At 56.7% G+C, this 11,075-nt stretch overlaps 1 protein-coding gene across 9 annotated transcripts in view; it reads right to left on the bottom strand.

The window, feature by feature from the left end:
• Positions 1 to 2,990: 2,990 nt before the first annotated feature.
• Positions 2,991 to 11,075, bottom strand: part of NOL4L (nucleolar protein 4 like) — a 127,381-nt gene continuing 119,296 nt past the window's right edge. For 8 of the 9 annotated variants that reach the window (XM_047853306.1, XM_047853311.1, XM_047853309.1 and 5 more), the window contains one exon: positions 2,991 to 7,616. In XM_047853306.1, the coding sequence (XP_047709262.1) occupies positions 7,396 to 7,616 (221 nt within the window). In that variant the 3' untranslated portion in view covers positions 2,991 to 7,395. The remainder of the gene's footprint in view (positions 7,617 to 11,075) is intronic. The other variant, XR_007151008.1, reaches the window with a different exon arrangement.

Here is an 11,075-nt window from a genome sequence, read left to right as displayed (position 1 = left end):
CGTTAGCTCGTTTCCCGTGAGTTGGTCGAGGTTGGCTTTCCGTGTGGTGGAGTACCTCCTGGGGCAGTTCAGGCTGCAGTTCTGTGCTGCTGCTGTCGATGGAAGGGCAGGTGGAGAAGTGAGGTTGGGTGGCCCTGTAGTGACCGGGTGGCCTCCTAGTGGCAATGATGTGTGTGTACTTGTGCTGTTGGGGCACGGCACCCGTTGGCTCGCCTAAAGGCCGCAGGACCTTAGAATGCTTTAGAAAGCAGGCCTGGGACCTGACCTTGTGATCGCGTCTTGAGTGTCGTGAAGGAGGCAGCCGAGGATGGTGGGTTCAGCACACGAGCCCTGTTACCCCTACTGGCTGTGCGGTGTCCGCGTCCGTCTCCGCCCGCGGGACGGTGATTTCTTCTTTGTAAAGTCGTTAGTGCCTGGCACGCGGGGAGTACTCCGGACTTTTAGCTTGCACCCGGCAGGACAGTGGCGGCCTGACCTTGGAGTAGAGGTCTGTGTGACGCCTGCCACCTGCCCGATCCTTGCCCCAGAGGGGGACTGTGGAGAGGCGGGCCTTGGGCGCCGAGGGGTGGGGTGGCGGCCTCTCACCGGACATGTGGCTTCTGGCCTCACGCTCAGACTGTAGTTGCTGAGTGCACAGCCCTAAGTTCAGAGACTGGGTGTCTGGCAGAGGAGACTGTTGGTACTCATGATCTGAAGGACGAGGAAACCTAACGTTTCAGGATACGGAGAGACGATTATTGTACTGGCCTGGTGAGTATCGTGACTGTTTTATGTCCATCCTGCTCTAAAGGAAGTCAGAAGCTGCTCGAGAGAGGGATGGGGAGTATGTGTGTGCTTCATAGAGTAGCCTGCCTAAAATCAAGGGCCCCGGGGACCAGAGCATCTGCCTGCTTGCCTCCTGAGAGGAGGTGGCACAGGCTGTGTTGCCCTTGTGTGTGGGCACCGTTTAAACTGATGGGGAGAGTGGGCTTTGTGACCCTGGAGACTAATACTTGAAACCAAATGTTGACGGTGACCATACTTCCTCCTGTCTCCGTGCATCAGTTTGAAGGCCTGGACTGACTACTGAAGGTGCAGGCAGAAGCTCTAGAGGGAAAATAAGAGCGACTAAAAGAGCTGTCTGGGCAGTGGCTTTTAACCTGGCTGGGGACACAGACCCCTCGGAGAGCCCGACGGAGGCTCCAGACACCCTCCCCCAGGAAGCCACATCCACACCAACTTGTGTGAAGTATGTCGTAGGGCCCATCGGCTCCTCAGGCAGCTGGGGACCCCTCATTTAGGAGCCCCTTGACTGCCGGGAACCCGAATAAAATCTGGGTTGATACCAAAGATCAGGGAGGGGAGAGAGGACTTTGCAAAGGATTCTTGGGTTTCTTGTAAACTGGGCTTCCCTGGTGCATCATAGTTACTTTTAAAATGCACTTCTGTGCCTGTTCTCCCCTTTGCTCCCCTTCCCTGAGTAAAGGGAGGGTTGCTTGTTCTGTCATTGAGTAAATTTTAATTCACTGTTCCGTGGGGGCATTTCCTATTTGACGTTGTCCTGTACGCTGTTAACAACAGTGGTCCTGGGGCCCCAATTAAAGAAGCCAGGCTGGGATCAAGCAACGCTTCTCCGTCCTTGAGTGACGATGTCTCCTCGATCTCCGTGCCGCCGTCCTGTGGAGCTGTGTGGCACTTCATCCGGAGGTAAGCGCTTTCCTGGTCTGCGTGCGTGGTCTGCGTGCAGTGGGCCTGGGCCCAGGGTATGCCATCCCAGGTTGTGGGGGTTTCGGGTCCCTTGGTGATTCTCAGCAGTGGTAGTTTTGGTAGGACAGGGGTTTTCATGGTATCACTGAGGCATTGCCGCCGTTGGTCCCTTCGTTGTGTGAAGAGGGGCACCTAGCTGCTGTCTTTGGCTTTCACCGTCCCTGCCGTCCTTGTGAACAATCGCCCTTATGAACAGACAGGGTTCCCTGGGTGCAGTGTCTTTCAACTATTGTCCCCTCTCTTTTCATCTTTTTTTTTTTTTTTTTTTGAGAGAGAGAGAGAGAGAGAGAGAGAGAGAGAGAGAGAGCACAAGTGGGGGAAGGGCAGAGGGAGAGAGAGAACCTTACGCAGGCTCCACATTCGGCACAGAGCCCGACATGGGGCTTGATCTCACAACCGTGAGCTCGTGACCTGAGGTGAAATCCAGGGTCGGATGCTTAATCGACTGAGCCACCCAGGTGCCCCCCCCCCCCTTTTTAATGTATTTTATATATTTGGGTTTTATACAGATTCAGCTTTCAAGATTCTTCTACCATTACAAAATATAAATGTTTTAAAAACTGTCACGTGTGTCTGTGTCTGTACGTACACACACACACACACACACATTATAACAGTAAAACTGACACTTAACGCTTGTAATTCAGAATTTTTTTAAGAACTCATGACAGGTTAGCCCCAAGCCATATTCCTGCAAGTTTTCCTCCAGGGTTAGCCTAAATGATCTATGTAGGATGAAAAAAAAGACTGCGCACAGGTAAACTGCCCTTTTCCCTTAAGGTGGGATTGGGAGTTTGGGGTCGAGTCAGACGTCAAGTGCAGAAGGTTCAGGATCAGGGATGGTGTTTCCTCAGTTTTCCAAGCCAGCACTTAGCGGGGCCAATCCGTGTGAGTTTGGTCTCGGCCGGCGAAGAGCTGCGTGCTGGGGCGAGGGCAGAGGCCGCATGTGAGGGACCTTGCTGGGTGACTGGTGTGCACCCCCGGGAAGGTGCCTCCCGCACCCGACACCTGATGAGTACCAGTAAGGTTCGTTTCCTTCTCTTTCTGACGGGCTAGCTGTTGAAATGACAGGATTATTTGTTTGAGAACAGTTGACTGAGGGCCTGCGGTGGTGGGCTAGGGCGTGGGCCGGGAAAAGGTGGTCTCCTAGCAGAAGGGCATGTCTGTCGGTGCCGAACTAGATTTGCAGGAGAGAGTCGGCTGGCAGGGCTGTTGAGAGGACACGGTGGGAATGAAGCGCCTGATTTGTTATTCAGTGTTTATTAAGTAGATTCAGTCTTATATATGATATACAGATTCAAAAGAAAAGGGATTCCACATACTTATGAAATCAGTGCATTTAGCAAGTAATACCATGGAGATAACAGCTCGATTAACAGCTCATTGGTCTTTTGTTAAGTGAGGGAGAGGGACTTGGCCTGTGCTAGTCATTCCACAAACAAAACAGAATTTAGTTGCATCACATAAAGAAGACACAGTCTAAGAATTAAAATATTAAGCCACATTTACTGGAAAAAACTCACTATATAGAACACAAATAATTTTTATAGAGCGTTGAGGAGGAAGTCCTCACCTGCTTAGAAGAGCCACGTTAAGTTGCATAGGTGCATATCTGTAAAAATATAATTTAGAGGTGTAGCCATTGATTAAGTAGTAAAGAGTCACCTTTAAAAGTTGGTGCCGCCCGCTGTTTGTCTCAAGTGCCATATGCTTACCGTCTGGAGCCCCTTGCCCCTCCTCAGAGGGTGATGCCTCGCGAACAAGCTGCCTCCAGGGGAACCCTGAAGAAATGTTTGTACCATCTGCACTGGCAAGTCCTAAAACCTCATCTCGGATGGGGAACTTGCGCTCTTCCGAAACATGTCTAAATTATGCCAGAGGATTGACAGCCTCTTGGGTCGTCCCTGAATCCTGGGCGGCTTGACCCTGAAGGTCACAAGGGTCATCTTGACCTCCCCGCTTCCCGGGCTGCTGGAAGAACTACACCGGCCCACAGCCCTGCAGTCAAGTCCTGCTCGCGCTCTCCGAGAGGCCACGCAGGTGCCCCCGCCGGCAGCCCCTGGGAAGTGTCTGCTCTGACCCCTGCTCCTCAATGGACCACGTGACAGAGGCCTGTGGGCCATCTGACGCACGGAGATTTTTCTGAGCTTAGAAAAGTATTTTTCAGCAAATCTGAGTTCTATGTGGCGTAGGGTTTTTGCTTTTGTTTTTAGGTGGAAACACAGGTAAAAAGTGAGAGGTTTTTGTTTTGTGGCTTTGCTAAGCAGATGAGCTTAGTGAGGTGCCCCTTCCTCCTCAAGAGCGAGTCTTGCAGAACACACAGGGACGGGGGCATCTGTACATGTAAACAGTACACTTTCACTGAGTCCAAAATTAGGAGCAAAAATACAAAGGTTCACATTGGTCTTAGGTAGATACAGGCGAAAAAGGATTGAGCTGTTTAGCTCAGAAACAACAAAAACAAAGTTTCTAAAGCACCACTAAATTATATAAAAATCAGACCATGGACGGATTGAAACTGGTATTCTGGTGAAATACTTTACTATCTTGTAAAAAGTTTTACAAAAAATTACAAATTAAAAGTATCAACCCTCTGAGTTCAAAGCAGCATTTTGAAAATGAACTGGTAGTTAATCCTGTAACCACCCCTGGAGTCGTAAGTGGCCCTTGGGAATAGGGATGGCCGGGTTCCACCTGTTTGAAATCCTTGAAAACCCTGCTCACCCCCTTCGGTCCCTCTCCCCCTCAACACTGCCCTTGGGTATAAACTGTCCTGGAGGTGATGGTAAAATGAATTTCAGATGGGTCACACCATTACTGGTCGTCTAGTTATCCACCACTAAGACCAAATTCCCATTTCTCCTGATTCTACTCTTCTGCTGGGATTAGCCCCCTGCAAAGACTCAGGAATTGGTGTATTCTAACTCTTGAGTTACCTTCTGGCTTAGGATCCCCCATGATGAATCTGCGCCCCCGAGGCCCTCCGTCAGAATTTCAAATGGCTGCGGGGCAGGGCCTTGGAAGCTCCCTTTAGGAGAAGGCAGTCCCTGGGGTGAGGGTGCGGGGGGCGGGTGGGACGGCAGGGACGGCAGTGAGCTAGGTCCAGCCGAACCAGCTCTTTGGTGCCCTCCAAGTCAGGAGTGGGGAGGGGTTGAAGCTGCATCTTTGAAAAACAAACGCAAAACAGAACAAGGTCCCTGACTGAACTAGCTAATGGAGTCCTGTTTCCACACAGTGACTTGCTCCTGATTTTGCCATGACCAGGGCTTCAGGCATAGCTTCACGGAGGGGCCCACCCAAGCGGTGGGGTCACCGCGACAGAATCCACTGTCCCGGAGGGGCCGCGGGGAGCCCCGGCGGGCCTTCACCACGAGCACCCGGGGCCTTCCTCTCACACGAGTGTGCCTGCGCTCTTGCCCAGTGCTAAGGCAGGCCGAGGTGGCCGGCTGAGGAGAGCCGACTTCCAACTGGAGCTTATGCTGATCTTTAGCTCTAATCCCTTGCGTGTGGGTGGCGGCCGCAGCCCCTCCCAGCCTGCCTCTCTCCTGTCTGTGAGAGAAGCTCGCGCGGTGCCTGGCTTGGGTCCTGCCTCCGGGAGGGGAAATGACACGCAGTTGGTATCAAGAATTCTAAGGCGGCGATTGTCTCTGCCAGTTTTCAACTTTAGGATTTTCGCAAATTGCCTGGGGAACGTTTTGCAAAAGACCTGCTGATTACTTTGTAGTATTGTTCGCTCACAAAAATAAATATTTACACAAATTGAACCGGGAGTAGCACTGAGCAGGTGGGGCTGGACATGTGGGTGGCCGGGTTGGGGGACAGGCCTCGGGCACTGGAGCTTGTGCTGTGCTAAGGGGGAGTCTCGGGTGTCCTGGCCCTGACCGGAGGCCGGGGGATGGGTCCGATGGAAGGCAGAGGTGCTGTGGCTGGGTAGGGCGTTGGAGGCCACTTGAGAGAGAAAAGACCACCCTGAACTGCTGGGGGCTGGAAGTAAGCAAGGGGCGGGGCGCGGGGCACCCTACCTTTCAGGGTTCCGGATCCAGGGCCCGCAGCTCGGGCCTGGATCCGAGGCGGGTTGGGGCCTCCACGCTGGAGCGCCTCCCTGGCGCTCCTGAGGGTGGTCTGCCGCTGGTGCCAGGAGGCGGTTGGCTGCAGAAAGCTGGTTTGGGAAGGGGCGCCTGCTCTGGGGTCGAGTGGCTCTCTGTGGCCGTCCTAGGGTCCACGCAGCCCTGGCTCCCCTGGGCCCTCTCTGCTCTGAGGGAGGAAAGGCAACAGAGGGCTTCTGCCGGCTCTGGGCAGGGGCAAGCAGCGGAGAGCTGCTGTCATGGCTACGGAGTGTTGCATGGAGAGGCCCCTTGGGCCTTCTGAGGTCTGGGTGAATCCCTGGTTTTAGCAGCACTGGTAGGTATTGCACTGAGCAAGAAGAAGTGCCTATCGGGGAGGAAGGAAACCGGGCCAGCCTTTTCTTTTTGTCCTTTTTCACACTCCAGGGATTACAGGTTTCTTCTAGGACTGGCCCCTTGACGAGAAGGGTGCGTCCTAGGTGAACCCAAGTGGCTTCTCCACTTCTGATGGTTCCTTTACTCCAACCACGGGGATGGAGGATGGGAGCTGCCAAGTCCAACCGGGGGCTCGCAGCTGCTTTTTCCTGTTTGGTGGCTACCTGACAGCGGAGGGCTCACCCTGAAGAAACAGGCCCTTCCTGGCAGGTGTCTGAGGGCTCTGGGCCTGTGTGGAGAAGTGTTCAGACCTGGCTCCCTGGGGGCAGGTGCCCGCGAGCTGCTGCTCATGAGGGTCCAAGCCCTCTCTGGGCTCTAGCTCCTGGCCACCCCTCTGGACTTACCTCCCAGGCGGACACATGGTGTGGGGGAGTTGGGCGATAGATAGCCATTCAGAACAGGCTCAGGGCACATCCTGGAAAAAGCCCACGCTGGAGTGTGAGGTAGAACACAGGTGACCGTGTGACGGGGGCTTCTGTGGGGTGGGGGTGGGGGAGCCATTTTTGCCTTTGCTTTGCATTGGGTGTGGGCGAGGTCCTCCGGCTTGGCTGTGCGGCTTGGCTGTGCCGGGCGCTCAAGGGGACAGCCAGCCCGGCACCTGCCCCACCTCACCCCGCCCTGCCGTCCCCCAGCCCGCGCCAGTGTAGTGATATGGAATGTTAGGTCACAGGGATACATCCTTCTGATCAGACAGACACAGACTGGCAATCTGTACAAACACAAAAGAATCCATTTTCAGAAAAATAAATTACTAAGGGGGGAGGAAGAAAGGGTCCACTTTGTTTTTCTCAATAAATATGCAATTCTGCTCACCTAAGACTTGAAAGGTAATTATCTGGGGGTGGGATTCTAACATCAGGGTCCACGAAGATGATTCTAAATAGAGCTGCGTCCCCAGTGCCTCGTCAGGGGAGCCCCAGCCCTTCCAAAGCTGCCCCATGGCCTCTTCCAAGCAGGTCAGAGCACCCGTGTGGTGAGATTCCAAAAAAAAGTGTCCTTGTGCCCAAAGTCGCAGGTGCTTGGCGTGTGGCTAGAAACCGCTCTTTTGGATCCCACCTCTTTCAAAAACCAAAATGTACCAAGTGGTGAGGCAGGAGGCCGGGCCGGGCCGTCCTCCTTCCCTAGGGTAGTGCGCTTCAGGTGCCGCGGGTCAGTTCTGCTGTAAAATGAGGTTTTCCAGTTCGTCCGCGGAGCGCAGCAGGAAGGCCGCGGACTCTCGGTAGCCGGCGATGAGCTGCCGCACAGCGCTGATCTCCGTGGGGCTGAGCTGGGCGGTGGGCATGGTCCTGCTGGTGCTGTTGCTGGAGGGCGTGGGTGTGGGCGTGCTGGAGGCGTTGGCGGCCCCGCCTTTCATGCTGAGGTCGGTGGGCCCTGCAGAGGGGAGAGTGTGGGTGAGGAGTGGAGGGGACACCTCCCATGGCACCGGAGGCCATCACTCTGTGTTGTCTTGGGGGCTTGCTGTGACTCAGGCACTTGGGCCTCTTGACGGGTGTATGCCAGTGACCGGAATGGGGCCTGGTGCCAGCAGACGAAACGTGGGCTTCTCTGTTAACCCTCAGGGCGATCCTCAAGGAAGGGGACCTCGTCGGTGGCGTGGTGGGGGGGGGGGGGGGGGGAAGCAGAGACCTGGAGGTCGAGGTTTGCCAGAGATCACATGGTGAACGTGGGCCCTCGGCTCTGCCTTTAGGGCAGGGTGGGACGTGGTGGGGGCACGGGCTTTACATCAGCCAGCGTGGGGCTCTGACCCTCGCTCCCCGGCCCCAGCTCCCACCTGCACGTCTCTCTGGGGACCCTCAGGCGGACAGCGCTCCCCTACTGTGCACATATCCCAGCTCTGGCAGCCGGGTGAGGGGGAGGCCTCAAGGCAAAGAACTGCCCTGCCTCTCTGCACTGTGGTGAAGCAGAGCTGCCCCTGGGAGAACGGCGGTGGGCTATCAGCGTCTGCATGCGCCGGAGAGGTGTGCTGTTCCTCCCCGCACCGGGAGGCTGTCCGGGAGAGGGTAGTAAGCACCTTGCAGCAGGCACCCGACACCCTGAGAGGCACGGGTGTGTGGAAAGCCCTGGAGTCCAGAGTGGAGCCGCGCGGGTGCCCAGACCGGGGTGGGACTTCTGTCCAGGTGGAGAAGGCCGGGTGCCCTGCTTGGCTGTGGGAGAGGTTGAGGCCAGCCCGGGCAGATGGTGACGGTGCCTTGCGGGGGCAGGGTGCCTGGCACGGAGTGTCATGTGGAGGAAGGTGCTGTGGGTGCTAAGCCTGTTTCCGAGGAGCCGCAGAATCCCCCTTCCTCTGAGGAGGTGTTCTGTGCCTGAGCAGGGGGAAAGTCCACGCTGTGGGGCAGGTGTGCGAGGGTCGGAGTGGTCGGGACAGGACCTAGGGGTGCTATCTGGAGAAGGCCCCTTCACCCTCCAAACAGTGGCGGCAAAAAAGGTTTGCCGAAACAGACGGGAGGTTTTCTGAAACAGACGGGAGGATGTGAGGCAGGGGCCACCAGGCCCTGTCTCCTCTCTGCCTTTCCCAGGCCACTCCGCGGGTGCCTGAATGCAAGGCCTGCTCTGCCACTCTGGAGGCAGCTCAACGTCCCTGAGCCTCGGAACAGGAGGAGGCTGCTGGGAGGCTGAGCCCTGCCTGGGAAACACTCCGCGTGGCCGTGAGCTGCCAGGCCCACTGGGAAAGGGCTTCCAGACAGGTTGGGGGGGGGGGGGGCAGCTTTCTGAACGGGCTCCCAGGAGATGTGGAGGCTCCTGGGAGTTGAAAAGCATTCTTGAGAGGTGTTGAGCGAGGAGGAGGAGGAGGAGCATACCTGGAGCCTCCTCGGGGGGCCGTCTCCCTGCTCCTGCCTACCCACCCTCCATCCCGGGTGGTCTCACCCTGGCAGGTAGGCGTGTGAGGCTGTCCTTGGCTATCAGCCATTTCCCCACTACCCCGTGGGTTCTGACGGCCAGCTTCACTCATTACTGCATCTGCAGTGGCACTTTTTATGCTGCTGCAGAGAGAGATGGGACAAGCTCCAGTCTATGGAGACGTCGTGCCTGGAAGTGACCTGCTGGTTGACACTGGAAGTGGGACCTGCTGCTAAAGGAAGCTGGTGCAACCCGAGGCGGGGGGGTGGGGGGGCACCTGTCCCACGGGCTGCTTCCTCTTTGACCGGAGCACGTGGACATCAAGAAGCAGGTCCTTGGAACTGGCTTGCTAAGGACCGTCCTTGGAATTGAGAGTCAAGGGAGCAGCTAAGTCTGTTCAAATGAAATGCAGGAGGAAGAAGCAGGGCTGTGACTTGCTGGAAACAGCAGCCAAGCAGGTGGTGGCCTCCCCTGTTGTTGGCCAGAGGGCTGCAGGGGACAGGTAGGGGGCAGGGGTGCCTCCACAGACTCCTGGAAGCTGCAGGGCTGCCTCCGGGCTAGGGGAGGGTTGGTTTCCCCTGGAGCGGCTCCCAGTCTCTCTCAGACAATGAAAGCGAGAGCCGCCTGCCACAGTTGGTGTGACCGGGCCCTGGGGTTCCTCTCTCTCCCCTTGCTGAGCCTTGTCCTCTTGTCTCTCTTGGACAGTAGCTAGAGCCCAGAGAGGAGAATGTCCCTATTTCCTGCAGCCAGTCTGCTCTGGAGCCATCCTCCCGCAGGCGCTAGTGCTGACACTCAGGTGTGGTTGCTGGAGGGGCAGGAGTGGGCATGAGATGCCCAGCACCCCAGGAGAGGGGGCCAAGCGGATGTTATCTAAGCTCATTTGCATCTCCCAATGACAACCTGATGAGCAACGTGTGGAGTTCCGAGCGGCTAACACATCGCCCTGCCAAGGCACTGGTCTGACTGAAGGGTCCCTTGCAGGGCTGGCTGCTGCCGGGGAGGGCGGGAGGGCTGGGGCGGCTGCTTGTGGACAGCTGCTGGACTCCAACCCAGTGCTTGCAGGGCATGTGCTGCCCCAGGCCGGGAGGTAAACGAGCAGAGCTCTGCTACAGTGACCTCGCCACCCACCTCTAAGGAAGGAGGGTGCATACGGAAGGGAACGGAGGCCCCGGGAAGCACAAAGGGCAGAGCCAGTTGCCTCCCTGGCAGGTGTGAATAGGGCACAGAGGGGAGCAGGCCCAGCGCCCTCCCTGGCAGCTGCAGCCCGGAGACGGGTCACGCTGCATGGACCAGGTTGGGGCTTGTCACCATTGCCTGCTGCCTGGGAAGGACTGGGCCTCACGCTCCTCATGTATATCTAGGGGGTCCTAACTTCTCTGCCCTGGGGCCTGTCTTCAGATACTCTAATAGGGTCCCTGCTCAGAGGTCAGATGGCTCTTCTTCCTGGAAGAAAAGCCACCCTTCTGGGACAGTGGTCCCACCTCTCACTGGGGCTGGCCACTCCGGCTTCAGCTTCAGGGATTAAGGCCAGGCAGCGTCTTATTTTAGGTTAAGAGGCATTAGGAAGGGATGAGAAGTTAAGCCCAGGCAGGAATCTTCCGGGGACCTGCACACACTTCCTGGTGGTGGGGGGCAAGGTGAGCGGAGGGGGCTTGGGCTTCCTGCCGTGGGTATGGGCCAGCCCCTCCCTTGCTGCCCGGGGAACGTTGAGGGGTCTCCTGAAGCCAAGGACAAGGGCTTGAGAGCAACTCTCAGGCATGTTCAGCCAAGACCTAGAACCAAAGTTCCCTGGCCTATGGGCAGTACTTTCCTCCAACCTACTCCTCAAGCAACTTGGGGTCACCCTCAGTTCTCCTCCTCCCCCCTCTGGCTTTGAAGGACCCTCACTGCACACAGCCGCTGCCTCCTGCCCTTCTGATTCAGATCTCACCACGAAGACAGAGCAGAGTTCACAGCCCTGCTTTGCTTAAGACCTATCAGTGGCTTCCACCG

The sequence above is a fragment of the Prionailurus viverrinus genome, chromosome A3 (assembly GCF_022837055.1).
Source record: "Prionailurus viverrinus isolate Anna chromosome A3, UM_Priviv_1.0, whole genome shotgun sequence".
Lineage (NCBI taxonomy): Eukaryota > Metazoa > Chordata > Mammalia > Carnivora > Felidae > Prionailurus > Prionailurus viverrinus.
Note: the sequence above shows the minus strand (reverse complement) of the source record. Positions and strands in the feature narration are given on the sequence as shown.